This window comes from Mobula birostris, chromosome 12 (genome assembly GCF_030028105.1).
Source record: "Mobula birostris isolate sMobBir1 chromosome 12, sMobBir1.hap1, whole genome shotgun sequence".
In the NCBI taxonomy this organism is placed as follows: domain Eukaryota; kingdom Metazoa; phylum Chordata; class Chondrichthyes; order Myliobatiformes; family Myliobatidae; genus Mobula; species Mobula birostris.
This window is the reverse complement of record NC_092381.1, coordinates 106,735,506-106,763,417: the sequence shown is the minus strand read 5'-3', so window position 1 is coordinate 106,763,417 and position 27,912 is coordinate 106,735,506. Positions and strand designations below refer to the sequence as shown.

General features: G+C 46.4%; 1 protein-coding gene across 1 annotated transcript; it reads left to right on the top strand.

Moving 5' to 3' along the window:
- On the top strand, positions 1-27,767 carry LOC140206162 (glia maturation factor gamma-like). Its single transcript, XM_072274408.1, has 7 exons — positions 1-295; positions 8,551-8,647; positions 11,126-11,175; positions 12,050-12,101; positions 22,260-22,340; positions 23,567-23,640; positions 27,552-27,767. The coding sequence occupies exons 1-7, from the start codon at positions 293-295 to the stop codon at positions 27,621-27,623; spliced, it is 429 nt and encodes a 142-aa protein (XP_072130509.1). The 5' UTR covers positions 1-292; the 3' UTR covers positions 27,624-27,767.
- The last annotated feature ends 145 nt before the right edge of the window (positions 27,768-27,912 follow it).

Here is a 27,912-nt window from a genome sequence, read left to right as displayed (position 1 = left end):
CGAAGCGGCTTTGTGGTAAGCCGGACAGGACTTTGAGATCTGAATCTTGCCTGCAGGAACACTCACCAGGCAGGAGCCATTTGGTTTCTGAGTGCAGGGAGCAAGCTCCTGGGAGTCATTCAATACAGGAGTCTTTTGGAAACTTTGTTTCTGCTTAAAGCTAGAAAGTTGCTTTATGCAAATTTGTGGCATACGTTATCTTTTTCATCAGTTTTGAGGAACTGACAATTCGAGCATCCTGTCACAAGGCTAGGCTGAGTTCGATTAAGTACGGCCATACTGAGGAATCGTCATGGTAAGCAAATTGCATTTCTTATCAGGCATTTTCTTCCCCGTTCAGATATAAAAAGTGTCCCTTGATACCTGTTTCGTTGATACTACACCCATGGGCAGAAACAACCTCAGGTGGGTCTCTGCAGTCCTATGTGCTTTTCTTCTCACTCCTGGGCACCAGCCTCCCCAGCATCGAGGACACCTTCAAAAGGCGATGCCACAAAAAGGCAGCATCCATCGTTAAGGACCCCCACCACCCAGGACATGCCCCCTTCCCATTGAGGGTAGGTGGTACAGGAGCCTGAAGGCACACACTCAACGATTCAGGAACAGCTTCTTCCCCTCTGCCATCTGATTTCTGAATGGACATTGAACCCATGAACACCACCTCACTACCTTTTTTCTTTTCTTTTTTTCCCTCTGTTTTAGCACTGCTTACTTGATTTAATTATATATATTTACTGTAATATATAGATTTTTAAAATTATTATGTATTGCCATGTACTGCTGTCACAAAACAACAATATTTCATGACATACTGTATGTCAGTGATTTTAAACCTGATTCTGGTTCTGAAAATTGTGCACAGCAGTGAGGAGCAGGGACTCGGGAGGGGGGGAAGGCGCTGAATTTTCTGACCTACTAAAGCAGGGGTTCCCAATCTGGGGTCCATGGACGCCTCAGTTCATGGTAGGGTCCGTAGCTTTATAAAGGTTGGGAACCCCTGCACTAAAGATCTCTGGCTTGCTGAGGATAAAGTTGCAGAAAACATGGTACGCTGCCACATTATAATCCCGACCTTGTACCTCGTGCAGAGTGAAGTGCTTCTAGACTGCGCATTAACCCTAAACCCAGTTCTGGAGGAACTCAGCAGATCAGGTAGCATCTATGGAGAGGAGTAAACAGTCAATATTTCAGACCAGCACACACAAAGTGCTGGAGGAACTCAGCAGGTTAGGCAGCATCCATGGAGGGGAGTAAACAGACAGTTGTGTTTCAGCTGAGATCTTCATCGGTACTCATTGAGTTCTGATAAAGGGCATCGGCCAGACTTGCAGAGTTCCTCCAGCATTGTGTGTGTGTGTGTGTGTGTGTGTGTTGCTCTGAATTTCCAGCATCTACAGATTCTCTTGTGTTTATGGTGTTCCGGAAATTTAAGTATGTTTCCAATCTGCCTCTGCCAGGCCTGTGCTTCCTGGATGTTCATGGTTTGGTGACTAGCGGAAGTGACTGATTCTATCTCTCGGTGGCAACATGTTTCTGGTCACAAACCCTGGTTGGTAACTCCGTTCTTTTGGATTCTCCAACCACGGCTGTTCTCAGCCTACAAGCAACGGCCCTTCCCCACCTTATTCCTGTGACTCAGCTAACAGGTGGACAAACTATAGGGCAGAGGTTCCCAACCTTTCGTATGCCATGGGCCTACCATTAACAGAGGGGTCTGGGGGACCCCAGGCTGGGAACTGCTGCGTACCGTTGGTGTGACCACATCTGGTTCTGGTCAGTTACCTGGTGTATTTAGTGCCTGGATTCACTGGGGCAAAGGGAGGAGAGAGGGACTGATGATAGTGAGAGAGAAAGATAAAGAGAGAGAGAGAGCGAGAGCAAGAGAGTGTGTGTGTGTCTGTGTGTGTGTGTGAGAGAGAGAGAGAGAGGTAGAGAGGTGAGGAGGAGGTGAGAGGGAGGTAGAGACAGAGAAGGACAATGAAAGGCAGAAAGACAGTGAGAAAGACAGACAGACAGAGATAGACAGAGAGAGAGAGAGAGAGATAGGCTGATGTGAGAGAGTGGTAGAGAGAGGTGAGAGAAAGGTGAGAGGGAGATAGAGAGAGACAGAGAAAACAGACAGAAACCAAGAGAATAGATAGTGAGAGAGAGAGAGAACTATTAACTCTCAAAATTCACAAATTATTTGAAAATCCCAAAAATGCTCAGCTTTTCCCTCTGCACATATGGAGCCTGTCTTTTAAATATTAAATTCACTCTTCAGGTGGTGTTGATGTGATTTATTTATTTATTGAGATACAGCACAAAACAGCCCCTTCCGGCCCTTTGAGCCACGCCACCCAGCAATTCCCCGATTTAACCCTTGGCTAATCACAGGACAATTTACATTGGCAGTTCACCCAACAACGAGAACACCGTTGGACTGAGGGAGGAAATCCACGCGGTCACGGGGAGAACGTACAAACTCCTTACAGGCCGCGGCGGGAATTGAACCCGTGTTACTGGTGCTGTGAAGTGCTGTGCTGACCACCACACTGTGTTCTGCACAGTTGGGATTCACTTTCACATCATCTTCCCTTTGCAGTCTCAGTTCAGAATCTCTTCACCTCGGCCCTCCTCCCTGCCCCCATTGATTCTCCTTGAGCTCCGTTTATGGCTTCTATCAGTAAGTTTTCTTTCCTTCTTCTTAGAAGAAATTCGGGTGGGAGAAATTCGGCCACTCGCTCATTGAAACCTGCCCTGTCATTCAATATAATAATGGCCTTGCATAGGTACATGATTTGGCATAGACTAGATGGGCTGAATGGCCTGTTTCTCTGCCTTAGTGCTGTAAAACTCTATAACCCCCAACTTTTTGCTGTACCCTTCTATTTCTTTCAATTTCCTTGGAGTGTAAACGTCTAACGGTTTCAGTCTTTAGCGCACCAACCATGTTAAGGAGTTGGAGCTGGGACTGGATGAACTCCGGGTTATTCAGGAGGTTGAAGGGTTGATAGAGAAGACATACAGGGATGTAGTTACACCCAAGGTGCTGGGTGGCAGTCAGGTGGGGGAAAGGGGATAGGCAGCCAGTGCCGGGCACCCCTACGGCCGTTACCCTCAACAACAGGTTGGAAAATACTTTGGATATTGTTAAGCAGGATGACCGAGCAGAAGAAAGACACAGTGGTCAGATCTCTGGCTCTGTGGCTCAGAAGGAAAGTGGGGTGAAGGGGCGAGCTGCAGTGATGGGGATTCACTGGTCAGCGGAACAGACAGGAAGTTCTGTGGATAAGAACAGGCTTCCCGGATGGTCCATTGCCTCCTGGGTGCCAGGGTCAGGATCATCTCGGACTGAGTGTACAGCATCCTTAAGTGGGAGGTGAACAACTAGAAGTCCTAGTCCATGTAGATACCAATGACATGGGTAGGACGGGTTTCTGCAGAGGGAATTAAGGGAGTTAGGTGCTAAGTTAAAGGGCAGGACCTCCAGGGTTATGATCTCAGGATTGCTACCTGTGCCATGTGCTAGTGAAGTCGAACTAGGGAGATCATACAATCTAACATGTGGCTAAGGAATTGGTTAGGAGGGAAGGTATCAGATTTTTGGACCATTGGGCTGTCTTTCAGAGAAGGTGGGACCTGTACAAGAAGGGACAGTTTGCACCTAAACTGGAGGGAGACTAATATCCTAGTGGGAAGGTTTGCTACTGCTGGGCAGGGGGGTTTAAACTAGAGTTGCAGGGGGGTGGGAATCAGAGTGCCAGAACAGTTTTTGGAGAGGTTGTGGAGACAGATGTTGTTAAGTCTACAGACAAAGTCAGGAATCAAAAGGTCGAGCATGGTGGGACTAATGTTCTGAGCTGCATATATTTCAACACATTGAGTATTGTAAGAAAGACAGATGAACTTAGGGCATGGATCAGCACAGGGAATTATGATATTGCAGCCATTATTGAGACTTGGTTGCAGGAGGGGCAGGACTGGCAGCTCAATATTTCAGTTCTGTTGTTTTAGTTGTGATAGAATGGGAGGGATTAAATGTGGAGGTGTGGTGTTACTAGTCAGAGAGGTTGTCACAGCAGCGCTCACTCAGGACAGACCGGGGAACTTGTCTAGTGAGGCTTTACGGGTGAAACTGAGGAATAAGAAAGGTATGATCACGTTAATGGGGCTGTATTACAGACCACCTAACAGTGTGAGGGATTTAACAAATTTGTAGAGTGATCGCAGACCGTTGCAAGAAACCCAAAGTTGTTATGTAGGTGATTTTAGTTTTCCACGTATTCCCATAGTGTAAAAGGAGGAGATGGGATAGAGTTTGTCAAGTGTGTTCGGGAAAGTTTCCTCAGTCAGAACATAGAAGTCCCCACGAGAGAGCGTGCAATACTTGATCTGCTATTAGGGAATGAGACTGGCAGGTGACCAAAGTTTGTGTAGGGGAACACTTTGCACCTGGTGATCCAATGCCGTCAGCTTCAAGATAATTGTGGAAAGGGATGGGTCTGGTCCTTGAACTGGTTCTAAATTGATGGAAGGCCAATTTTGATGTTATCAGAAAGGAGCTGGCAAGTGTGGATTGGGATGGGCTGTTTTCTGGTAAAGATGTACGTGGTAATTAGGAGGCCTCCAAAAGTGAGATTTTGAGATTACAGAGATTGTATGTGCGTGTCAGAATAAAAGACAAGGATAACAGTTTTAGGGAACCTTGGTTTTTTAGAGATATTGAGGTCCTGGTTAAGAAAAAGAAGGAGGTGCATAGCAGGAATAGGCAGAAAAGAGTGAATGATGTACTTATGGAGTATAAGAAATGCAAGAGAACACTTAAGAAAGAAGTCAGGAAGGCTAAAAGAAGGCATGAGGTTGCTCTAGCAGACAAGGAGAATCCTTAGGGCTTCTACAGATATGTTAAGAGCAAAGGGATAGAAAAGTGACAAAATTGGTCCTCTGGAAGATCAGAATGGCAATCTATGCGTGGAGCTGAAAGAGATGGGGGAGATCTTAAACTGATTTTTTGCTTCTGGGAGGTGGACGCAGAGTCTACAGATGTGAAGCAATCCAGCAACGAGGTTATAGACTTTATACAAATTACAGAGGAGGAGGAGTTTGCTGTCTTGAGGCAAACTAGGGTGGATAGTTCCCCAGGGCCTGACAAGGTGTTCCTTTGGACCCAATAGGAGGCTAGTGCAGGGGCCCTAGCAGAGATATTTAAATCATCCTTAATGACAAGCGAGGTACCAGAGCATTGGAGGATAGCCAATGTTCTGTTATTTAGGAAAGGCTCTCAGAACAAGCCAGGAAATTATAGGCTGGTGAGCCTGATATCAGTAGTGGGAAAGTTGTTGGACAGAATTCTAAGGGTTTGGATATACAGGTTGTGTAAGTCTTATCTGAAAATCCAAAATCCGAAAACCTCTGAAATTTGATTTTTTTTGAGCGCTGACATAACGTCACAGATGGAACGTCCCAGAAGGCTCCCTGGCGATGGACGGGTCTCTGTGCACCACAGATCGTTCTGAGCATTATCAGTACTCTTCAGAGATTGTCTGCCTGGCATCAGTGGCTGCATGGCCAGGACTTGTGATAGGCACCGGCTGCTCATATGACTATCCACCGCCCTCTCCCATGGCTTCACGTGACCTGCTCAGGGTGGTGGGGAGGAGGGGGTTAAGCAAGTTCTACACCTTGCCCAAGGGTGACCTGCAGGCTAATGGAGGGAACGAGCATCTTACTCCTCCTTTGATAGGAACGTATTTCCACACCACCACCTGCAATTTACGTAATGCCATTAAATTTTTAAAATGTTTCTGATGAAAATCTAATACCACAACAAGTCTACAACGCCAATTGTTTTTGTATCTTACATAAAACCTAAAAAAAGTAGTGTATTGTAACCTTTTAATCAAAACACGGCATTGTTGGTGCAGACTGACAGCTGATCAGGTATTCTCCTGATGCTGCTGTGCTGCTTTTGATACCGTAGTTATTGCCCAGTATGCCACTGGCGTTTAGAGCAGCAATGGACGTCCTGCATCTCTGCCCTTGGCCATCTTCTCTACTGTGCCCCAAGTGAGGTTCAGGGTCCTCATTTCTGCCTCTCCGGTATGGTGCCAAGTTGCCTTTGGTCTCCCGTGTTTCCTTCGCCCTTCAGGTGTCCAATGGAGTGTTGTCTTGATGATGGAGTTGGCCTGTCTTCTCATCACGTGCCCAACCCATCTCCCACGTTTCCTCATGATGGTTGTGGCCATGTCCTCTTGGTGACACTAAAAGACAAGGGCGTGGATCGCCACCATTTCAGACTCTGAATTTATCTGCTATCTGTAAGCAATCTTTGTCTTACACTTGTTCATCACACTTATGTAATTAACAGTAAAACAATTATTACATACATTAATATAATGAAAACATAATGCATGCAGAGTTTGTGGTATATAATAACTTTTACTGTTCAGTGCATATACGTTTTCAACAAGTGTAAGACAAAGACTGCTTACTGGTAGCACATAAACCCAGAGTTAGCAATCCCAAGCAATCTCATCATGTATTCCAAAATCCCAAAATATCCAAAATCCAAAACACTTTCAGCCCCAAGGGTTACTGAAGCTGTATTAGAATTTGGATGGTCAGGGACTGATTAGGAAGCGTCAACATGGCTTTGTGTGAGTAAGTCACTGTCCTGTTTTGTTACCCCCGCAAGATGCTGGAGGAACTCAGCAGGCCAGGCAGCATCTATGGGAAAGAGTACAGTTGATGTTTAGGCAGAGACCCTTCACCAGGACTGGCTTTTTTGTTGCTACTTTAGGGTGATTTTTAAATCGGGGCGGGCTGCTGGTAAAACTGAGCTGAACTGAACTGAAATATGCCTTTTGATTTTGTGTCTTATATTCTGTGTTTTTCACTTTTTTCTTTGTTGCTTTTTGCGCATTTTTTCCTCATGTGGCGGGGGGAGGGTGAGTTTGCTGTTTGACATTTTTCTTTGAATGGGTTGGTTCCATGGTTCCTCTTTGTTTCGTGACTGTCTGAGGGGAACACAGATTTGATGATTGTACATGGCATACATACTTTGAAAAATAAATGCTTGAATCTTTGAATCTTTGATAAGGCACTGTTGAGGCCTCAGGGAATATTGTGAACACTTCTGGGGCCCCTTATCTGAGAAAGGATGTGCTGACATTGGAAAAGGTTCAGAGGAGTTTCATGAGAATGATTCCTGCAGAAAGGTGTAAATATGGTTGAAAGAGTACAGAGAAAATTTACAAGAACATTGCCGGGACTTGAGGACATTAATTATAGAGATAGGTTGAATAGGTTAGGATTTTATTCCTTGCTTAATCTCTCCTCATGGGTCATCTGTGGATGGGGTAGAAGGTTGTTGTAGGTTACAACAGGACAATGACAGGGCTGAGAAGTGTCAGATGGATTTCAACCCGGCGTGTTAAGTGATTCACTTTGGAAGGTTGAAATTGAAGTCAGAACACAGATCTAATGGCAGGATTCCTGGCAGTGTGGAGGAACAAAGGAAACTTGGGATCCATCTAAATCTTTGACAAACTTCTATAGATGTGTGGTGGAGAGAATATTGACTGGCTGGATCACAGCCTGGTATAGAAGCACCATTCCCCTTGAATGAAAAATCCTATAAAAAGTGGTGTATGCAGCCCAGTTCATCATGGGTAAAACCCTCCCAAACATTGAGTACATCTACACAGAGCGTCATCACAGGAAAGTAGTATCCATCATCAGGGACCCCCACCACCCAGGACATACCCTCTTCTCGCTGCTGCCATCAGGAAGAAGTCACAGGAGTCTCAGGAACAGTTATTGCCCCTCAACCATCAGTCTCTTGAACAAAAGGGGATAATTTCAATCAACTTCACTTACCCCATCATTGAAATGTTCTCACAACCAATAGGCTAATTTTAAGGACTCTTCATTTCATGTTCTTGATATTTGTTGTTTATTTATTATTATTATTTCTTTTTGTACTTGCACTGCCTACACTTGTCTTTTGCACATTGGTTGAGAGCCCAAGTTCATGCAAGCTTTCACAAATTCAATTATGGTTATTATTCTAGTATGGATTTACTGAGTATGCCCACAAGAAAATGAATCTCGGGGTTGTATATAGTGACATATATGTACTTTGATACTAAATTTACTTTGAACTCTGAACTTTGATGCCCATAGACCCCTCAAAGCTGCTGCACAAGTTGATAGGGTGATTAAGAAGGCGTGTGGCGTGTTGGCTTCATTAGTCAGGGGATTGAGTACACGAGCCGTGAGGTAAAGTTGCAGCTCTGTAAAACCCTGGTTAGACCACACTTACTTTCATAGTCTAGTCCTCTCGAAATGAATGCTAACATCGCATTTGCCTTACATGCCTCTAACTTAACCTGCAAATTAAACTGTCGGGAATCCTGCACTAGGACTCCCAAAACCCTTTGCATCTCTTATTTTCGAAATATCTCCCTGTTTAGAAAATAATCTGTGACTTTATTCCGCTTTTTTACCTGGAGGCTGACTGTGATTTCTTTCCTCTGCTCTGTTCTCCACCGTCCAACCTCTGGTCAGTCGGATTCGCTGGTCGTCTGTGACGTGGACTCCGAGCTCCTGGCCCGGCTGAAGAAATTCCGCTTCCGCAAGGAGACCTCCAACGCTGCCATCATCAGTGAGTGAGGGGCCTGGGTTTGTGGTAATGGGGGAGGGTGGGGGTCACCCTGTGATGAATGCCTCTCCTCTCAGGTGATCATCCCCTTGCTGCCCCCCCACCTCCCTGGAGCTTCCAGTGTGACTCCAGTGCCAGGGAACGGGGCAGAAGGCCGGCCTTTGATGATCCATTGAGCCAGTGTTGTGTTGCTCGTGGGGAGGACCCGGGGGGGCGGGGGGGTGGATGGAAACATCTACCCAAACTCAGTCCTTCTACCCCAGCACGGGTGGATGGTCTGGGCAGTATCCCTTCGACAAGACCCATTGAACCATTCAAGGTCCTGGGGTGGATCTAACATCCTCGTGGCTTTGGCCAGTGGTCCTTGGGTTGCCTCCTGGCAGGGTTGTGGGGAGGAGGAGATCAGTGGTGCGGGGGGAGAGTGGAGATGGGAAATCAGACCGTACACCCGCCAGCAACCCAATGAATCAACCTCGTGGAGTCTGTTCACGTTGGAGCTCACCCAAAACTTGTCCCCTCACCCATAACATATCAAGTTTCAAGTTTGGGTTCAAGTTTATTATCATCTGACTGTACATATATGTGCTTGTCCATCATCGACATCGGTGAGGACTTTGACACCATTATGATGGTGTCGAGATTAGCGCGTGATTTGGATTTAAGTGAGGGAGAGTTGCGCAGCCCATCTGGATCCAGTGGCAAGACAGAGTCGGGACGGCTGGAGATGGGACTAGGCGCAGTGGATGACCAGGACGTCTTCTGTGTCTTGTCCTGCTCTACATGTTCCACGACACTTGCAGAGAACGCCTTCTTAACCATTGGACCTTCCATTGGTCTCGTCCGCTCAGTCCGCCGGAGTCTGTCTTCACATGCTGGGATAGACAACTCCCTATCTCACCGAGGGTCTGAGACCCGTCGGCTACCCTCACCTGGTTTAGCCGGCTTGTCGAAACCTTTGCCTGGGGTGTGGCCGCTGTCGCATGCAAACAGCTACGGGGAGCCACAGGTGAGAGCTGAGTGCCAGGTGGGGACCAAAGGTGGACTAACCGTCTTGAAAAGGATGCAACATGCTCCCCCACCAGAGGTGCTACCCCTCTCTGACACCCCATACATTCCGTACATATATACAACTAAACGAAACAACATTCCTCCGGTCCACAGTGCACCCACTAAACATGTATCACACACACCACATTAAAAAATATTACCATAAGACCATAAGATACAGGAGTAGAATGAGACCATTTGGCCCATCGATTCTGCTCCGCCATTTCATCATGGCTGATCCAATTTTCCTCTCAGTCCCAATCTCCTGCCTTCTCCCTGTAACTCTTCATGCCCTGACCAATCAAGAATCTACAGCATAGGCAAATTGTAAACAGTAAGCTGCTCGCTGTCCTAGTGACAAGGTCTCGGTGGTGACAGGGTATCCATTAATCTCACAGCCTTAGGGAGGAACCATTCTAGCAGTCCTGGTCCTGATGCTCTTGTACCTCTCTCCTGACGGTAGTGGGTGCGCGGCGCTGTAAGTGAATGGCTCTTGCACCTCCTGCAAGGATGGAGTGATGTTGGCCTTACCTGGTCCAGAGCTACGTATGGCCCTCTGATGTAGCCATAACCACTGAGGGTGCTCATGGGCGACTGTCCCCAATAGTGGACTCGCTCACACATAGCGTGTTAACTCACGCTTGGCCTTGCCTGTATCCACTGGTCCCTGCGGTGTGTTAGCATGGCAGTTAGCGCAATGCTTTCGAGCAGCCAGTTGTAAGATAGGCGTTCGATTCCCGCCGCAGTCTGCAAGGAGTTTGTACGCTCTCCCGGTGACTGTGTGGGTTTCCTCCGGGTGCTGTGGTTTCCTCCCACAGTCCAAAGACGTACCAGTTTGTTTGTCCAGAGATCCGGCGCAGAACAGGTCCTTCCGAGGCAAGTATCCGGGTCGCCCGGCAACCTGCCTATTTAATCCCAGCCGGATCACAGGACAACTCACAATGACCAATTCACCTACCAACCAGAAACCCACACGGTCATGTGGAGAACATAGAAACTCCTACGGGCAGTGGCGGGAATTGAACCCGGGTCGCCTGTACTGTGAAGCGTCGTGCTAACCACGACACTACCTTGCCACTTATCTATCTGTCTCTGTCATGACGTTAGACACCTCTGTCAGAACACTCTTTAGTCTTCTACACTCCGAGAGATGAAGTATCAACCTCTCCCCCAACCCACTCCCTTGATTACACCCATGTGACCAATTAACCAACTAACCTGTATGCCTTTGGGATGTGGGGGAAACTGAAGCATCTGGAGTTCACGGGGAGAACGTACAAACTCCTCACAAGCGGTGCCGGAATTGAACTCTGAACTCTGGAAAGCTGCGAACTGTAATAGTGTTGTACTAACTCCCGCACCACCAGGGCGTCTCTGTGGAAGGGTCTCGTCTTTCTTCAAGCGTTAACATTGCATGTACCCCTCTTCTTCTAGTTAAAGTTGACAAAGAAAGCCAGAAGATGGTGTTGGAAGAGGAACATGAGGTGAGTCCCTCAAACAACACTTTCAAAAGTTCAAAGATTCTGCTGTTCTGATGAGTAAAACGTGAAGTCCAAAAAGTTTCAAACTACATTTAATATCAGAGAATGTATGCAGTATACATTCTGAAATTTGTACTCTTCACAGACATCTACAAACAAGAAACCCGACAGAATGAATGATAGACACATCAAAGCCCTGGTCCACCTCCTGCCTCCCTTTTCACAAGCAGCAACTAAAGCATCAACCCTCCTCCCCTCCCCTCCCCACTCGCATCAGTAGAAACACTTTCTGCTCCCCCACACACCTCACCGTGCAAGCAAGAGCAAAAGCCCCAACGAGACCTTGATCCAGAGTCCATCAAAACTATAGTCCATCCTAACAATCTGGTATCTCAGACAGGCTCTCTCTCCATCGAGAGAGAGAGGGCGATTGCTCGAGTAGAGGTGCCTTCCTCCGACAGCAGCCAATGATCAGCAAATAAATCACCTGCTGTCTCGATGTCCCAGACTCAATGGTTCAGTCTCCCTCATTGCTTCATTCGACGAAATCGGGCCACTCCCTGACTTCTGATCTCCCAGCCCCGAGGGGTGCATGTCTCCCTAGCCGTTCCCGGAGCTAGCACAATTGGTCCGAAAACCCACCACTTGCGAGCTGTGCCTTCGAAGAAGAGAACATCAGAGATGAGCTTTGTTAATATAGATCCCTCTAGGCTCTGGATCTCCAGTTCAGTCCTAAATCCCTACGATTTTTATTTCTCTAAAATAGGCCAACACTGTAAAGATAGATGTAGAGTGGAGAGTTTACCAGGAGAACTGTTATAATCTCAAAAATTCTCAGCCCGTACAGTCATTGTTAAACCAATGTTTTTCCTTCCAGGACATTTCACCAGATTCACTCAGAATGGAACTACCAGAGAGGCAACCTCGATATCCTTTAGTGAACAATTTTTCCTAGCGATAACAACTGGTATCTGGCAAAGCCTTAGGACTTCAAACAACCTTAAAGATAAAACTAGGCAACAAATCTTTTTCAAAACTGTTGCTACCTTAGACTTTTTCTGTGGTTATGATAGACTTCTTGAAGCTAAACACAAACCAAATTTTGGCACCATTTTGTAGGAATTTGGAGAAACAAGAAATTAATTTTTATTGAATATAATAAATTTAGTTGCATAACAGTGCTGACACTTTGCAATAGTTCAGCTAAGCTAAAAATGTTTTGTTGATGATTTTCACTTGTACTCAGTGTCTGAAGCTGCTCACTTAAGTGTCCAACAATAATCAGCCAGCACTGATGGATTCCAGTTACCCTGATACCATTTCTCCATGACCGCAATGTCCTGGTGAAACCTTTCACCATTGTCGTCACTGACAACGCCAAGAAGTCTAAATGGGAATGCAGAAAATGCATCTTAGTGACATGTTGCGCTTCATGGTTTTGTATGCTTGAAGCATGTTGTCAACCAGCTGCACATAGTTTAGTGCTTTGTAGTTGCCAAGAAAATTTTCAACATCTTTGAATGCCTTCCATGTGATTTTCTCTAGTCCTACTGGAAGTTCTTTAAATTGCCTGTCATTGGTGACCTGTTTGATTTGTGGACCAACAAAAAATGCCTTCCTTAATCTTGGCATCAGTTATTCTGAAATAGGAACTGAAATAACAAATATAGGTGATTAAAATTGGTGCATGATAGGGAAATTTTATGGTGATTTTCATAATCAGCAGCCCAAAATCCATAAGATAGACTGAAAAGTATTGATGAAGTAATGTTGTCAGCAAATTTGCACAAGTCATGTTCCCACAAATGGTGATGTGGTAAGGGCCAGGTAACCAGGAAGTAAAACAACACAGACGCTGAAATTTAAAAGTGGAAAATGCTTGATTTATTCAGCAAACTGGACAGCATCTACAGAGGATCCTACATTCGGTGGCCACTTTATGTGTTACACCAGTACACCTGTTCATTAATGCAAATATCTAATCAGTCAATCATGTGGCAGCAACTCAATGCATAAAAGCATGTCGACAAGGTCAAGAGGTTCAATTGTTGATTAGACCAAACATCAGAATGGGGAAGAAATGGGATCTAAGTGAGTTTGACCATGAAATGATTGTTGGTGCCACATGAGGTGGTTTGAGTATCTCAGAAACTGCTGATCTCCTGAGATTTTCATGCACAACAATCTCTAGGGTTTACAGAGAATGGTGCGAGAAACAAAAACAAAAAAATCCAGTGAGGGGCAGTTCTGTGGGTGAAATCGCCTTGTTAATGGGAGAGGTCAGAGGAGGATGGCCAGACTGGTTCAAACTGACAGGAAGATGACAGTAACTCAGACAACCACACATTACAACAGTATTGTGCAGAAGAGCATCTCTGAACACACAACACGTCGAACCTTGAGGTGGACGTGTTGCAGCACCTGAAGACCATGAGCATACACTCAGTGGCTACTTTATTAGGTACGGCAGGTATCTAATAAAGACCTTGAGACCATAATGTATAGGGGCAGAGTTAGGCCATCGAGTCTGCTCTGCCTTTTCATCATGGCTGATCCAATTTTCTTCTCAGCCCCAATCTCCTGCCTTCTCCCCATATCCCTTCATTCCCTGACCAATCAAGAATCTATCAACCACTGCCACATTAGCTCGCACAACTTCAGACACAAAGTAGCCATTGAATGTCTATTACTAGCCTGCACAACCTCAGAATCCAGAACTGCCTTAAGCAATAATGAGGTTCTTTATCGAGTGTTGTTGATGAGCTAATGTGGTCAGCACCAGTTCCCACAAATACCAATGTGTGAAGGGCCAGATAATCTTTTTAAACTAGAGAGCAAAAGAACATAGATGCTGAAAATCTGAAATAAAAGCAGAAATTATGGAATTACCCAGCAGGCCAGTCAGCATCTGTGGAGGAAATGTAGATCCTCCATCACAGTTCTTATGATGCTCAGAAATAGTCTCATCCTCATCTACGAGCCGGTAATGATCGGCCAGATCTGAGGTTGATAGAAATTCAGTACAGAAGATTTAGGAGCGAGTCATGAGGCGGAGGAAGTGGGACATTAAGGGATAAGAGAGGCTTTTGTAGGATTTCATTCAGCGCTCAGATGAACATGAGCACCAACTGTGTCATGGTCTCTTTTTAATCCTTGACCATCCCGAGACAAGACTTGTTATCATTGAGGTGAATGAAGTCAAGAGGTGACTTGATAGAGGTGTACAAGATGATAAGAGTGGATAGCGAGAGACTTTTTTTTCCCATGGTGGAAATGGCTAACACATGGTGATTGGAGGACAGTATAGGGGGACTATCAGGGGTACGTATTTTAGAAAGAGAGTGGTGGGACTGTAGAACATGCTATCAGAGGTGGTGGTAGAGCCAGACCCATTAGGAGCATTTAAGAGACTCTTAGATAGGCACAAGGATGTCAGAAAATTGCAGGGTTATACAGAAGGGAAGGGTGAGATTTAACTTAGAGTCAGTTAAAAGTTGGGCAAAATATTGTGGACTGCAGGGACTGTACAGTGCTGTAATGTTCTATGTTCTCTGATATACCAGTGAAAGTGACCAATCCCCCCAGCATGAAACAAGGTCCCTCCTTTCATCAGGATGTGCCCTGCTATCCTAACGTGGGTTAGAGGAGTTGCAGAGTAGTCTGGAGAATACTGAGATGTGGTTTGGGGGAAATTGGCCATGCCTGTTGATCCTGTGGTCATGGGGAGATTGATCTTGCCTGTTGATCTTGTGGTCATGGGGAGATTGGTCATGCTTGTTGATCCTGTGGTCATGGGGAGATTGGTCATGCCTGTTGATGTGGTCATGGGGGGGGGGATTGGTCATGCTTGTTGATCCTGTGATCATGGGGAGATTGGTCAAGCCTGTTGATCCTGTGGTCATGGGGAGATTGGTCATGCCTGTTGGTCCTGTGGTTATGGAGAGATTGGTCATGCCTGTTGACCCTGTGGACATGGGAGGATTGGTCATGCCTGTTGACCCTGTGGACATGGGAGGATTGGTCGTGCCTGTTGACCCTGTGGACATGGGAAGATTGGTCATGACTGTTGATCCTGTGGCCATGGGGAGATTGGTTATGGGGAGATTGGTTGTGCCTGTTGACCTTGTGGACATGGGGAAATTGGCAATGTCTGTTGATGTGGTCATGGGGAGATTGGTCATGCCTGTCGATCCTGTGGTCATGGGGAGATTGGTCATGCCTGTTGATGTGGTCATGGGGAGATTGGTCAAGCCTGTTGACCCTGTGGTCATAGGGAGATTGGTTATGCCTATTGATCCTGTGGTTATGGAGAGATTGGTCATGCCTGTTGACCCTATGGTCATAGGGAGATTGGTTATGCCTATTGATCCTGTGGTCATGGGGAGATTGGTCATGCCTGTTGATGTGGTCATGGGGGGGGGGGATTGGTCATGCTTGTTGATCCTGTGATCATGGGGAGATTGGTCAAGCCTGTTGATCCTGTGGTCATGGAGAGATTGGTCATGCCTGTTGACCCTGTGGACATGGGAGGATTGGTCATGCCTGTTGATCCTGTGGTCATGGGAAGATTGGTCGTGCCTGTTGATCCTGTGGTCATGGGGAGATTGGTCATGCCTGTTGACCCTGTGGACATGGGGGAATTGGTCATGCCTGTTGATGTGGACATGGGGAGATTGGTCGTGCCTGTTGACCCTGTGGACATGGGGAGATTGGTCATGCCTGTTGACCCTGTGGACATGGGAGGATTGGTCATGCCTGTTGATCCTGTGGCCATGGGGAGATTAGTCAAGCCTGTTGACCCTGTGGACATGGGAGGATTGGTCATGCCTGTTGACCCTGTGGACATGGGGAGATTGGCAATGTCTGTTGATGTGGTCATGGGGAGATTGGTCTTGCCTGTTGACCCTGTGGTCATGGGGAGATTGGTCAAGCCTGTTGACCCTGTGGACATGGGAGGATTGGTCATGCCTGTTGATCCTGTGGCCATGGGGAGATTGGTCAAGCCTGTTGACCCTGTGGACATGGGAGGATTGGTCATGCCTGTTGATCCTGTGGCCATGGGGAGATTGGTCGTGCCTGTTGATCCTGTGGTCATGGGTAGATTGGTCGTGCCTGTTGACCCTGTGGACATGGGGAGATTGGTCATGCCTGTTGATGTGGTCATGGGGAGATTGGTCTTGCCTGTTGACCCTGTGGTCATGGGGAGATTGGTCATGCCTGTTGATGTGGTCATGGGGAGATTGGTCATGCCTGTTGACCCTGTGGTCATGGGGGAATTGGTCATGCCTGTTGATGTGGTCATGGGGAGATTGGTCATGCCTGTTGACCCTGTGGTCATGGGGAGATTGGTCATGCCTGTTGATCCTGTGGTCATGGGGAGATTGGTCATGCCTGTTGATCCTGTGGTCATGGGGAGATTGGTCATACCTGTTGATCCTGTGGTCATGGGGAGATTGGTCATGCCTGTTGACTCTGTGGACATGGGGAGATTGGTCATGCCTGTTGATCCTGTGGTCATGGGGAGATTGGTCATGCCTGTTGACTCTGTGGTCGCAGGGAAATTGGTCAAGCCTGTTGATCCTGTGGTCATGGGGAGATTGGTCGTGCCTGTTGACTCTGTGGTCGCAGGGAAATTGGTCATGCCTGTTGATCCTGTGGTCATGGGGAGATTGGTCGTGCCTGTTGACTCTGTGGTCGCAGGGAAATTGGTCATGCCTGTTGATCCTGTGGTCATGGGGAGATTGGTCATGCCTGTTGACTCTGTGGTCGCAGGGAAATTGGTCATGCAGTGGTCATAACAACAATCTCCAGAAAGTACAGATCTAGAATTCAGGCACCTATGGGTTTAAGAGTTGATTTAGGCATTTAAGAAGTTTCTAGACAAGCTCTTAAATCACCGTGGCATAGCAAGCTATGGACAAGGTGTAAATTCATTGGAATAATGTAGTTAAAGTGAGCATATCAGGCTGAATGGCCAGTCTCTCTGCTCTTTGACTTTGAGTATGACTCTTTGAAAGGCTGAGATGAGTGAACGTGGAGAGGTTGTTTCCTATCTTGGGAGAGTATAGGACCAGAGGACACAGCCTCAGAATAGAGGTCCCTTTACTACGGAGATGGGAGTAATTTCTTCAGCCAGAGGATGGGGAGTCTGTATAATTCCTTGCTACAGACAGCTGTTGGGGCCAAGGCATTGGGTATATTTAAAGTGGAGGTTGATAGGCTCCTGATTAGCCAGGGCATCAAAGGGTACGGGGAGAAGGTGGGAGAATGGGGTTGAGAAGGTTAGTAAATCAGCCTTGAAGGAATGGCAGAGCAGACATGATGGCTGAATGGCCTGAATCTACCCCTACGTCTTCATGTCTTATGACACCTAGCACCTTTAGAACTTAAAAGCAAGGATGTAAAGTTGAGGCTTTATAAGGGACTGGTGAGACCTCATTTGGAATATTGTGTGCAGTTTTGGGCTCCTTATCTAAGAAAGATGTGCTGACATTGGAGAGGGTTCAAAGAGATTCATGAAGATTGAAAGGCTTATCACAAGCACAGTGTTTGATGACTCTGGACCTGTACTCACTGGACTTCAGAAGAATGAGGGAGGATCTCATTGAAACCTATGAAATGTTCGATGGGCCAAATGGCCTAATTTTGCTTCTTTGTTTTATGGTCTTATGTTCCAACATTTTAATAGATCTGATGACCAGATATGACAGTTGATGTGCTCACTAGTGTAAAAGCTGTATTTTCCCCTGTGTGTGAACTTGGATGGAAGTTAATTTGGATGTCAGTGTTTCTTTAAGGCAGGCTAGGGTCAGTGTGTCTTAAAGCAATTCTTTCTCTCTTCTGCCCTGGCACTGAACCCGTTCCAGAAAGAGGAGCTGAGACTCTCTCTGTGGTGACTATAAAAGCCCTCAGTGTTTGAGAATTCTCCACGTATTACACAGCGGGTGGGGTACCAGTACACAGCACAGACCCAAACTCGGAACAAATTCATCATTAGGAATCAGAGTGACTAAAGCAGTGAAGGGCGTGGGAAATTGTGGAGCACCAGCCTGTGCTGCAAGGGATGTTGTTCAGGCGGTTTCAGTGGGCGATTTGCTTGTGCTCATCTCAGGACTGCTGACAGCGAGGCACTCTGTGTCTAAGTCATGCCTTCGCTGTCATCAGTCAGGGTAGGGCGGTGCAGAAGGAGCCTTGTTCTCTGTCTGAGTTGCTACTGCCCCTGTCCTGGGAGAAAGTCGTGTGTGTTGTTGCTCCTCCAACTGCAAAACCAAAAGTCATGAATTGGCTTTTTTATGTCAAACTCTTGATAAATTAACCAATGTTTGTCAGCACAAAGAACGTTATAATGTAAGAAAGTGTGTGGTCATGCACTTTGGTAAAAGGAATAAAGGTGTAAACTATGTCCTAATGGGGAGAAAGTTCAAAAATCACAGGTGCAAAGTGACTTGGAAATCCTCGTGCAGGATTCCCTAAAAGTTAACTTGCAGGTTGAGTCAGTGGTGAGGAAGACAAGTGTTTGCATTCATTTCAAGAGGACTAGAATATAAGAGCAAGGATGTGATGTTGGGGCTCTATAAAGCATTGGTCAGACCACACTTAGAGTATTGTGTACAGTTTTGGGTCCCTTATCTAAAAAAAGGATGTGCTAGCTTGGAGAGGGCCCAGGGGAGGTTCACAAGAATGATCTCAGGAATGAAAGGGTTAACGTGTGAGGAATTCATTGCCACAGATGGCTGTAGAGGCCAAGTCATTGGGTTTTGTCAAAGCAGATATCAATAGGTTCTTGATTAGTTAGGGCATCAAAGGGTACGGAGAGAAGGCAGGAAAATTGGGTAAAGTGGGATAATAAATCAGCCATGCTGAAGTGGCAGAGCAGATTAGAGGGGCTGAATGGCCTCATTCTGCTCCCATGTCTCACGATTTTATAACAGTCAGAATTCTAGAGTCAACATTCAGTTTGGGTGTCTGTAACTGTTACTGTCACATGTAGCAAGGTACAGTGAAAAGCTCATCTTGCATACTTTTGTTTTATCGAGGTTCCGCATGGAACAGACTGTTCAAATGTAACTCTTTCTTACATTATAACGTTCTTTATGCTGACAAAGATGGGTTAATTTATCAAGAGTTTGATATACGAAAGCCAAATCATAACTTTTGGTTTTGGTGCTGCCTAGCAATCCTGATTTAATCCTAGCCTAATCATGGCCAACGGGCACTCGACCTACTAACGGGAACTTCCTTGGACTGTGGGAGGAGACCCATAGGGTCACTGGAAGAATGTACAAGCTCCGTACAGGCAGAGGTGGGGATTGAACCCTGGTCTCTGTAAAGTGTTGTGTTAACCACTAGGCTGCTGTGTCACCCTTCCGGGGCAGTATAGTCACGTGGTGATCAGCAAAACATTACAGGTGCCAGTACCGGGGGTCAATTCTGTTGCTGTCTGTGAAGAGTTTGTATATTCTCCCTGTGACTGCGCTGGAGCAGAATTAGGCCGTTTGGCCCATCCAGTCTGCTCTGCTATTCCATGATGGCTGGTTTATTATCCCCCTCAACCCAGTTCTCCTGCTTACTCCCAGGCCTTACTGATCAAGAACCTATTAATTTCTGCTTTAAATATACTCATTAACTTGGCCCCAGCAGCCGTCTGTGGCAATAAATTCCACAGATTCACCACCCTCTGGGTGAGAAATTCCTGCTCAACTCTGCTGTAAATGGACATCCCTCTATTCTGAGGCAGTGCCCTCTGGTCCTAGACTTCCCCACTATAGGAAACACCCTCTCCATATCCACTCAATGTAGGCCTTTCAGTATTCGATAGGTTTCAGACTATTATTTAAATGGGGAGAGAATTCAAAGTTCTGAGATGCAACAGGACTCGGGAGCCCTCGTACAGGATACCCTTAAAGTTAACTTCCAGATTGAGTCAGTAGTGAAGAAGGCGAATGCAATGTTGGCATTCATTTCTAGAGGAATAGAGTATAGGAGCAGGGATGTGATGTTGAAGCTCTATAAGGCACTGGTGAGACCTCACTTGGAGTATTGTGGGCAGTTTTGGTCTCCTTATTTAAGAAAGGATGTGCTGACATTGGAGAGGGTACAGAGAAGATTCACTAGAATGATTCCGGGAATGAGAGGGTTAACATATGAGGAACGTTTATCTGCTCTTGGACTGTATCCCTTGGAGTTTAGAAGAATGAGGGGAGACCTCATAGAAACATTGAGAATGTTAAAAGGCATGGACAGAGTGGATGTGGCAAAGTTGTTTCCCATGATGGGGGAGTCTAGTACGAGAGGGCATGACTTAAGGATTGAAGGCCGCCCATTCAGAACAGAAATGCGAAGAAATTTTTTTAGCCAGAGGGTGGTGAATCTATGGAATTTGTTGCCATGGGCGGCAGTGGAGGCCAAGTCATTTAAGGCAGAGATTTTTTAGATTATGAAGACACGTAGTCCCTTTTTATTGTCATTTAGTAATGCATGCATTATGAAATGATACAATATTTCCTCCGGTGTGATATCACAAAAACACAGGACAAACCAAGACTGAAAAAACTGACAAAACCACATAATAGTTACAAACAGTGTAACAATACCATAACTTGAAGAAAGTCCGTGAGCACAGTAAAGTTCAAAGTTCCTCAAACGTCCTGCATCTCACGCAGACGGGAGAAGGAAGAAAAACTCTCCCTGCCATGTCGACCACAATCCGACTCTGAGTCATCCGAAAACTTCGAGCCCTGATCAGCTCTCCGACACCGAGTACTGACTGCTATCTCTGTCCGGACGATTTGATCTCCTTCTCGGTCGCCAAAAGCAGGCAAGGCCGGGGATTTTGAGGCCTACCCTCCGAAAGATTCCCGACCACACAGTAACGACAGCAGCAAACGGGCTTTTCAGAAATTTCTCCAGATGTTCCTCTGTGCTTTCACGTTCATTCTCCATCAAATCAGAATTGTCCACGGCCTATTTAACAGATACGACATCATTTATAGGTTGATTTTAGAGATTGATAGGTATCTGAGTAGCCAGGGCATCAAAGGTTATGGTGAGAAGGCGGGGGAGTAGGATTAAATGGGAGAATGGATCAGCTCATGATAAAATGGTGGAGCAGACTCGATGGGCCGAATGGCCGACTTCTGCTCCTCTGTCTTATGGTCTTATGGTTTCTATAAGATCCACCCTGATTCTTCTAAAATCCAGCAAGTGAAGGCCCAGAGCCGTCTGATGTTCCTCACTTGGGTGGGTGTGGGCTCGTTGGGATAGATGGGCCTGTTACTGAGCTGTATCCCTAAATAAAAAAAGAAAATAAATGCTACACAGAGAAAATTTACAAGGAAGTTGCCGGGTCTGGAGGACCTGAGTTATATGGGAAGACTAAATAGGTTAGGACTTTGTTCTTTGGAACGTAGAAGATTGAGGGGAGATTTGATGGAGGTATACAAAATTATGAGGGGTATAGATAGGGTAAATGAAAACGGGCTTTTTCCACTGAGGTAGGGTGGGACGACAACCAGAGATCATGGGTTAAAGGTGAAAGGTGAGAAGTTTAAAGGGAACATGAGGGGAAACTTCTTCACTCAGAAGGTGATGAACGAGCTGCCAATGCAAGTGGTACATGCGAGCTCAATTTCAATGATTAAGAGATGTTTGGATAGGTACGTGGATGGTAGGGGTATTTAGGGCTATGGTCCTGAAGCAGGTCGATGGGAGTCACCAGTTTAAACAGTTGGGGACAGATTACATGGGCTGAAGGACCTGTTTCTCTGCTGTATTTTTCTATGACTCTATAACTCAATGCATTACCCAGTGTGTTGAGCTCGAGGAAGGTCAAACAATAACAATGCAGATTAAAGCATAAAAGCTATTGAATGGGTGCAGTTTACTGTAAAATTACGTTATTTTTTTCCTGTCTGATGAATGGTCTTTGTCCTTTGGAGCCTTCCTGCCTTACTAAACCTTCCCTCCTTTGTTAGTTTACAACTTCTTCGGATTGCTTCCACTCATTTCATTTTCCCCAATTATCATATGGTATTCATTCCCAGTTCAAAGTGCAACAGGTGCTTATGTTTCTTAACAGCTGATCAGATTCATAGTTTACAGCTATAAGTATGTGCATCACGACAAGAGGGTGTCCTACCCAATGTGCCTGATCTTCAGCAGCCCGCAGGGTGAGTTGGTAAGGTTGGTCTGCTACCGCACCGGAGTGCCGTCTGAGAAGTATTGTTTCATCATGGCTGTCACTTCGCCCGTCCTTGCTGAGATGTTGCTTTCAGCTTCCTCTGAGTTTGCATTGGCTCTTGCTTGGAACCTGTGTCTTGTTTGGGATATGACTTTTGGTTCGGATGCGTGTCTTGTCGGGATGCATGTCTTGTCAGGATTCGTGTCTTGTCGGGATTCGTGTCTTGTCGGGATCTGTGTGTTGTTGGGATCTGTGTTTTGGTTGGGATTTGTGCCTTGTTGGGATGTGTGTCTTGTAGGGATCAGTATCTTGTCGGGATCTGTGTTTTGTTGAGATCTGCGATCTTAGTCACATGGATGAAAGAAAATTGAGGAGTATGTAGGGAGGTTTAGATTGATCTTAGAGTAGGTTAAGAGGATGGCACAATATTGTGGGATGAAAGGCCTGTTTTGTGCGGTAATATTCTATGTCCCATATTAAAAAGCCTAAAAATATATAAGGATTGGAAGCTGTAGGTTGGCCACTTAAACCTGCTCTGCTTTTTAGTGAGACCATGGTTTTAGAGTCCAAGGACTCCCAGCCTAGAGTCCACAGACCCCTCAGTTAACAGTAGGGGTCCATAATATGAAAAGGCTGGGAACCCCTGATTTAGACCATTAGAAAAATGGAGGGCTATACCAGAAGGAAGCATTGGATTTATCTTGGCGTAGGTTACAAGGCCAATAGAACATCATGGGCCTATATTGTGCTGTAATGTTCTATGTTTTGTGCTGTACGGCTGACCAAGCTCCCTGCACTCACTTCACAGCCCTGGGTCCCTTCATATTTAAACTATCCACCCATCTGCACCTTAGATAATGTCAGTCCCCTCAACCTCTGGTGGAGAGGGGCTTCCAGGCTCAGTAATTCACTGATGCTCTCAGCTGTAACACCCAGTGTGACATGCGCTGCAAATTCCTCTTCCCAGGTGTAACCAAGGAAAGTGGTTGTTACTTCTGAAACTATTGAGACCTTGGTTACCAGCTGCTGGATGAGGGGGAGTGATGGTGGGGGGGGGGGAGAGTTGAGGTTTCTCTTCTCACTCCTTACTTAGGAAGGTGGGCAGATGCAGTGACCCCAGCACTTAGTTTTAAAGCCTCTGGGTGTCTGATATGTTCCGCCAGACTCCAGTTTATGCTGGGACACACTACTAACAACTCTAACCTTGATTTACAGGTTGTAATCCCCAACAGCAGGTGATGTACGCTGGGAGTAAAAACAGATTGGTTCAGGCTTCAGAAATCACCAAGGTGGGTGTTGCTGAGGAATGAGTATTGTTTCTATGCTTTTTAAAACCAATTGTTTGGAATTCTCTCAGGTTTCTCTCCTCCCCTTTCTTCCAAGACCCACTCTCCTCTCCAGATTCTGTCTTCTTCTACCCTTTACCTTTTCCACCTATCATCGCTCAACACCAACCAGTAGTCCCAACAACAACCAGTAATCCCAACAACAACCACTAATCCCAACAACAACCACCAATCCCAATATCAACCACTAATCCCAACAACAACCACTAATAACAACAGGAATTCTGCAGATGCTGGAAATTCAAGCAACACACATAAAAATTGCTGGTGAACGCAGCAGGCCAGGCAGCATCTCTAGGAAGAGGTACAGTCGACGTTTCAGGCCAAGACCCTTCGTCAGGACTAACTGAAGGAAGAGTTAGTCACTAATCCCAATATCAACCACTAATCCCAATATCAACCACTAATCCCAACAACAACCACTAATCCCAATAACAACCACTAATCTCAATATCAACCACTAATCCCAATATCAACCAGTAATCCCAACAATAACCACTAATCCCAACAACCACCAATCCCAATATCAACCACTAATCCCAACAACAACCACCAATCCCAATATCAACCACTAATCCCAACAACAACCACTAATCCCAATAACAACCACTAATCTCAATATCAACCACTAATCCCAATATCAACCAGTAATCCCAACAATAACCACCAATCCCAAAATAAACCACTAATCCCAACAACTACTAATTACAATGTCAACCGCTAATCCCAAAGTAAACCACTAATCCCAACATAAACCTCCACTCAATGAATCTCACCCCACACAAAATTCCCAAGCCTCATCCAACCCTCCCAAACCCCACCCAGTGAATCTAACTGCCACTCAACACCCCAAACCCTACCCAACCTATGCAAACCTCACTTAGTGAATCTAACACCCATCCAACACTTTCAAACCCTACCAGGTGAATCCAACCTCACCCAACACTCTCAACCCCCACCCAGTGAATCTAAACCCCACACAACACTCCCAAATCCTGTAAAGTGAATGCAATCCCACCCAACCCAATGGATCTAACACCCACCCAACACATTGAATCCTCACCCAAAACTCGCAAACCCTACAAAACACTCCTAAACTTCACCCAGTGATCTAACCCCACCCAATATCCTAAACATCACCCAACACTCGTAAACACCACCCAACATCCCAAACCTCACTTATTGAAACTAAGTCCCACCCGACACTCCAAACCCCCAGTCAACACTCTCAAACTCCGCCCAACACTCCCAAACCCCACCCAACAATCTTAACCCCACCCAGTGAATCTAACCTCCACCCAACATCCCCAAACCCCACTCAGAGAATCTAAGCCCCACCCAACACTCCAAATCCTCACCCAACACCCAGTGAATCTAACCCCCACCCAATGCCCCCAATCCCCACCAAGTGAATTTGACCCTCACCCAACACTCCAAAACCCACCCAGTGAATCTAACCCCCACCCAACACTCCAAACCCCACTGAATGAATCTACACCCATCCAATACTCTCAAACCCCACCCAGTGAATCTAACCCCACCCACCACTCCCAATCCTCACCTAACACTACCAATCTTCACACAACAGTCTCAAACCCCACCTCGTGATCTAACCCCACCCAACGCTCACAATCTCCAGCCAACACTCTCAAACTCCATCCAGTTAATATAGTCCCTACTCAACACACCCAAACCCCACCAACACTGTCAAGACCCACCCAGTGAATCTACCTCCCAAACCCCACCCAGTGAATCCACACTTCCAAACCATACCCAATTAATCTAATCCCCATGCAATGGTTCTAACTGCCACCGAACACTCCCAATACCAATTGAATGAATCTAGCCCCACCCAATACTCCCAAACCCCACTCAACACTCTCAAATCACACCTTGTGAATCCAACACCACCCAACACTGCCAAAACACACCCAACGCTCTCAATCCTCACCCAACAAATCTAACCCCACCCAAAATTCCCAAACCCCACCCAACACTCCCACACCCCACCCAACACTCCCAAACCCCACACAATGAACCTAACTCCCACCCAATAATCCCAAACCTCACCCAGTGAATATAACCCCTACTCAACACTCTCAAACCTCACCCAGTGAATGAAACCCCCACCCAACCCTCCCAAATCCCATCTAGTGAATCTAACCACACTCAACACTCCCAAACTCCAACCAATGCTCTCAAACCCCACCCAGTGAATATAACCCCTACTCAACACTCTCAAACCCCACCCAGTGAATCTAACCCTACCCATCACTCCAAAATCCCTCCCAGTGAATCCAACCCACACTCAGTGAATGAAACCCCCACCCAACCCTCCCAATTCCCATCCTGTGAATTTAACACCACCCAACATTCTCAAACACACCCAACAGCCCCAAACCCCACCCAACACTCTGAACCCCCAGTGACTCTAACACTCCCAATACCAACTGGATGAATCTAAGCCGCACCAACATTCCCAAACCCACCAAGTTAATCTGACCCTCACCCACTACTCCCAAACCCCTCTCAACACACCCAAACCCCACCCAGTGAATCTAAATCCCACCCAACCCTCCCAAACCCAATGCAGAATCTAACCCAACTCAACACTCCCAATCCCCCCAAGCACTGTATCCAGTGAATCCGAACCCTATGCAACACTCCCAATCCCCCAACACTGTATCCAGTGAATCCGAACCCTATGCAACACTCCCAATTCCCCCAACACTGTATCCAGTGAATCCGAACCCTATGCAACACTTCCAATCCCCCAACACTGTATCCAGTGAATCCGAACCCTATGCAACACTCCCAATCCCCCAACACTGTATCCAGTGAATCCGAATCCTATGCAACACTCCCAATCCCCCAACACTGTATCCAGTGAATCCGAACCCTATGCAACACTCCCAATCCCCCAACACTGTATCCAGTGAATCCGAACCCTATGCAACACTCCCAATCCCCCAACACTGTATCCAGTGAATCTGAACCCTATGGAACGCTCCCAATCCCCCAACACTGTATCCAGTGAATCTGAACCCTATGCAACACTCCCAATCCCCCCAACACTGTATCCAGTGAATCTGAACCCTATGCAACACTCCCAATCCCCCCAAACACTGTATTCAGTGAATCTGAACCCTATGCAACACTTCCAATCCCCCAACACTGTATCCAGTGAATCCAAACCCTATGCAACACTTCCAATCCCCCAACACTGTATCCAGTGAATCCAAACCCTATGCAACACTCCCAATCCCCCAACACTGTATCCAGTGAATCTGAACCCTATGCAACACTCCCAATGCCCATTGAATGAATCTAACCCCCAGCCACCACTCCCAAATCCCACCTTGTGAATCTGAACCACCCTGGGAAAAAGTCACAATCACAAGTGTTTCTGCAGATGCTGGAAATCCAGAGCAACTCACACAAAATGCTGGTGGAGCTCAGCAGGTCAGGCAGCACCTATGGAAATGAATAAACAGACAGCGTTTCAAGCTGAGACCCTTCAAGAAAAAGTCTCCTTCCTCAAGCGAAAAGTCCAAGCTCACTCAATCTATCCTCATAAGACACAGTTTTTAATCCAGGTAGCATCCTGATAAATCTCCTCTGCCCCTAACTCGAGCATCCTTGTGCAAACTCCACACACAGACTGCGTCCGAGGAGTTGAACCTGGGTGTCCAGAGAGCTTCCCACTGCACCACTGTACCTCATTAGATCTACTGACGCTTGGGGTTTCCATACTGTGAATGCATCTTCTCCCCACGCCATTAGTGAAGTCCACCACATGACTTGGTGCCAAAGGCAGGTCACACTCACTGGCTTCTCCTCTTGATTGGCAACAGGTTTTCGAGATTCGGAACACCGAGGAGCTCACCGAAAACTGGTTGTGCGAGAAGCTGGCGTTTTTCCGCTGATGGCCTGACTTTCACCCTGGCCGTGCAACCATCTCACCCGGAGAGTTTGGTTTGTTGCATCAAAGCATATTAGAGCAACACAACACAAGCTTTATTTTAACGCTGGAGTTTTATACTGTGGAAATAAATGGAATTGCCAAGTCATTAGTGATGTGTCTCTCTGTTCTAGGTGAGCTTTTAATATGATTGAAAGGCTTGTCACATGAGGAGTGTTTGGTGGCCCTGGGCCTGTATTCACTCATTGAAACCCATCGAATGGTGAAAGGCCTTGGATGTGGAGTGGATGTGG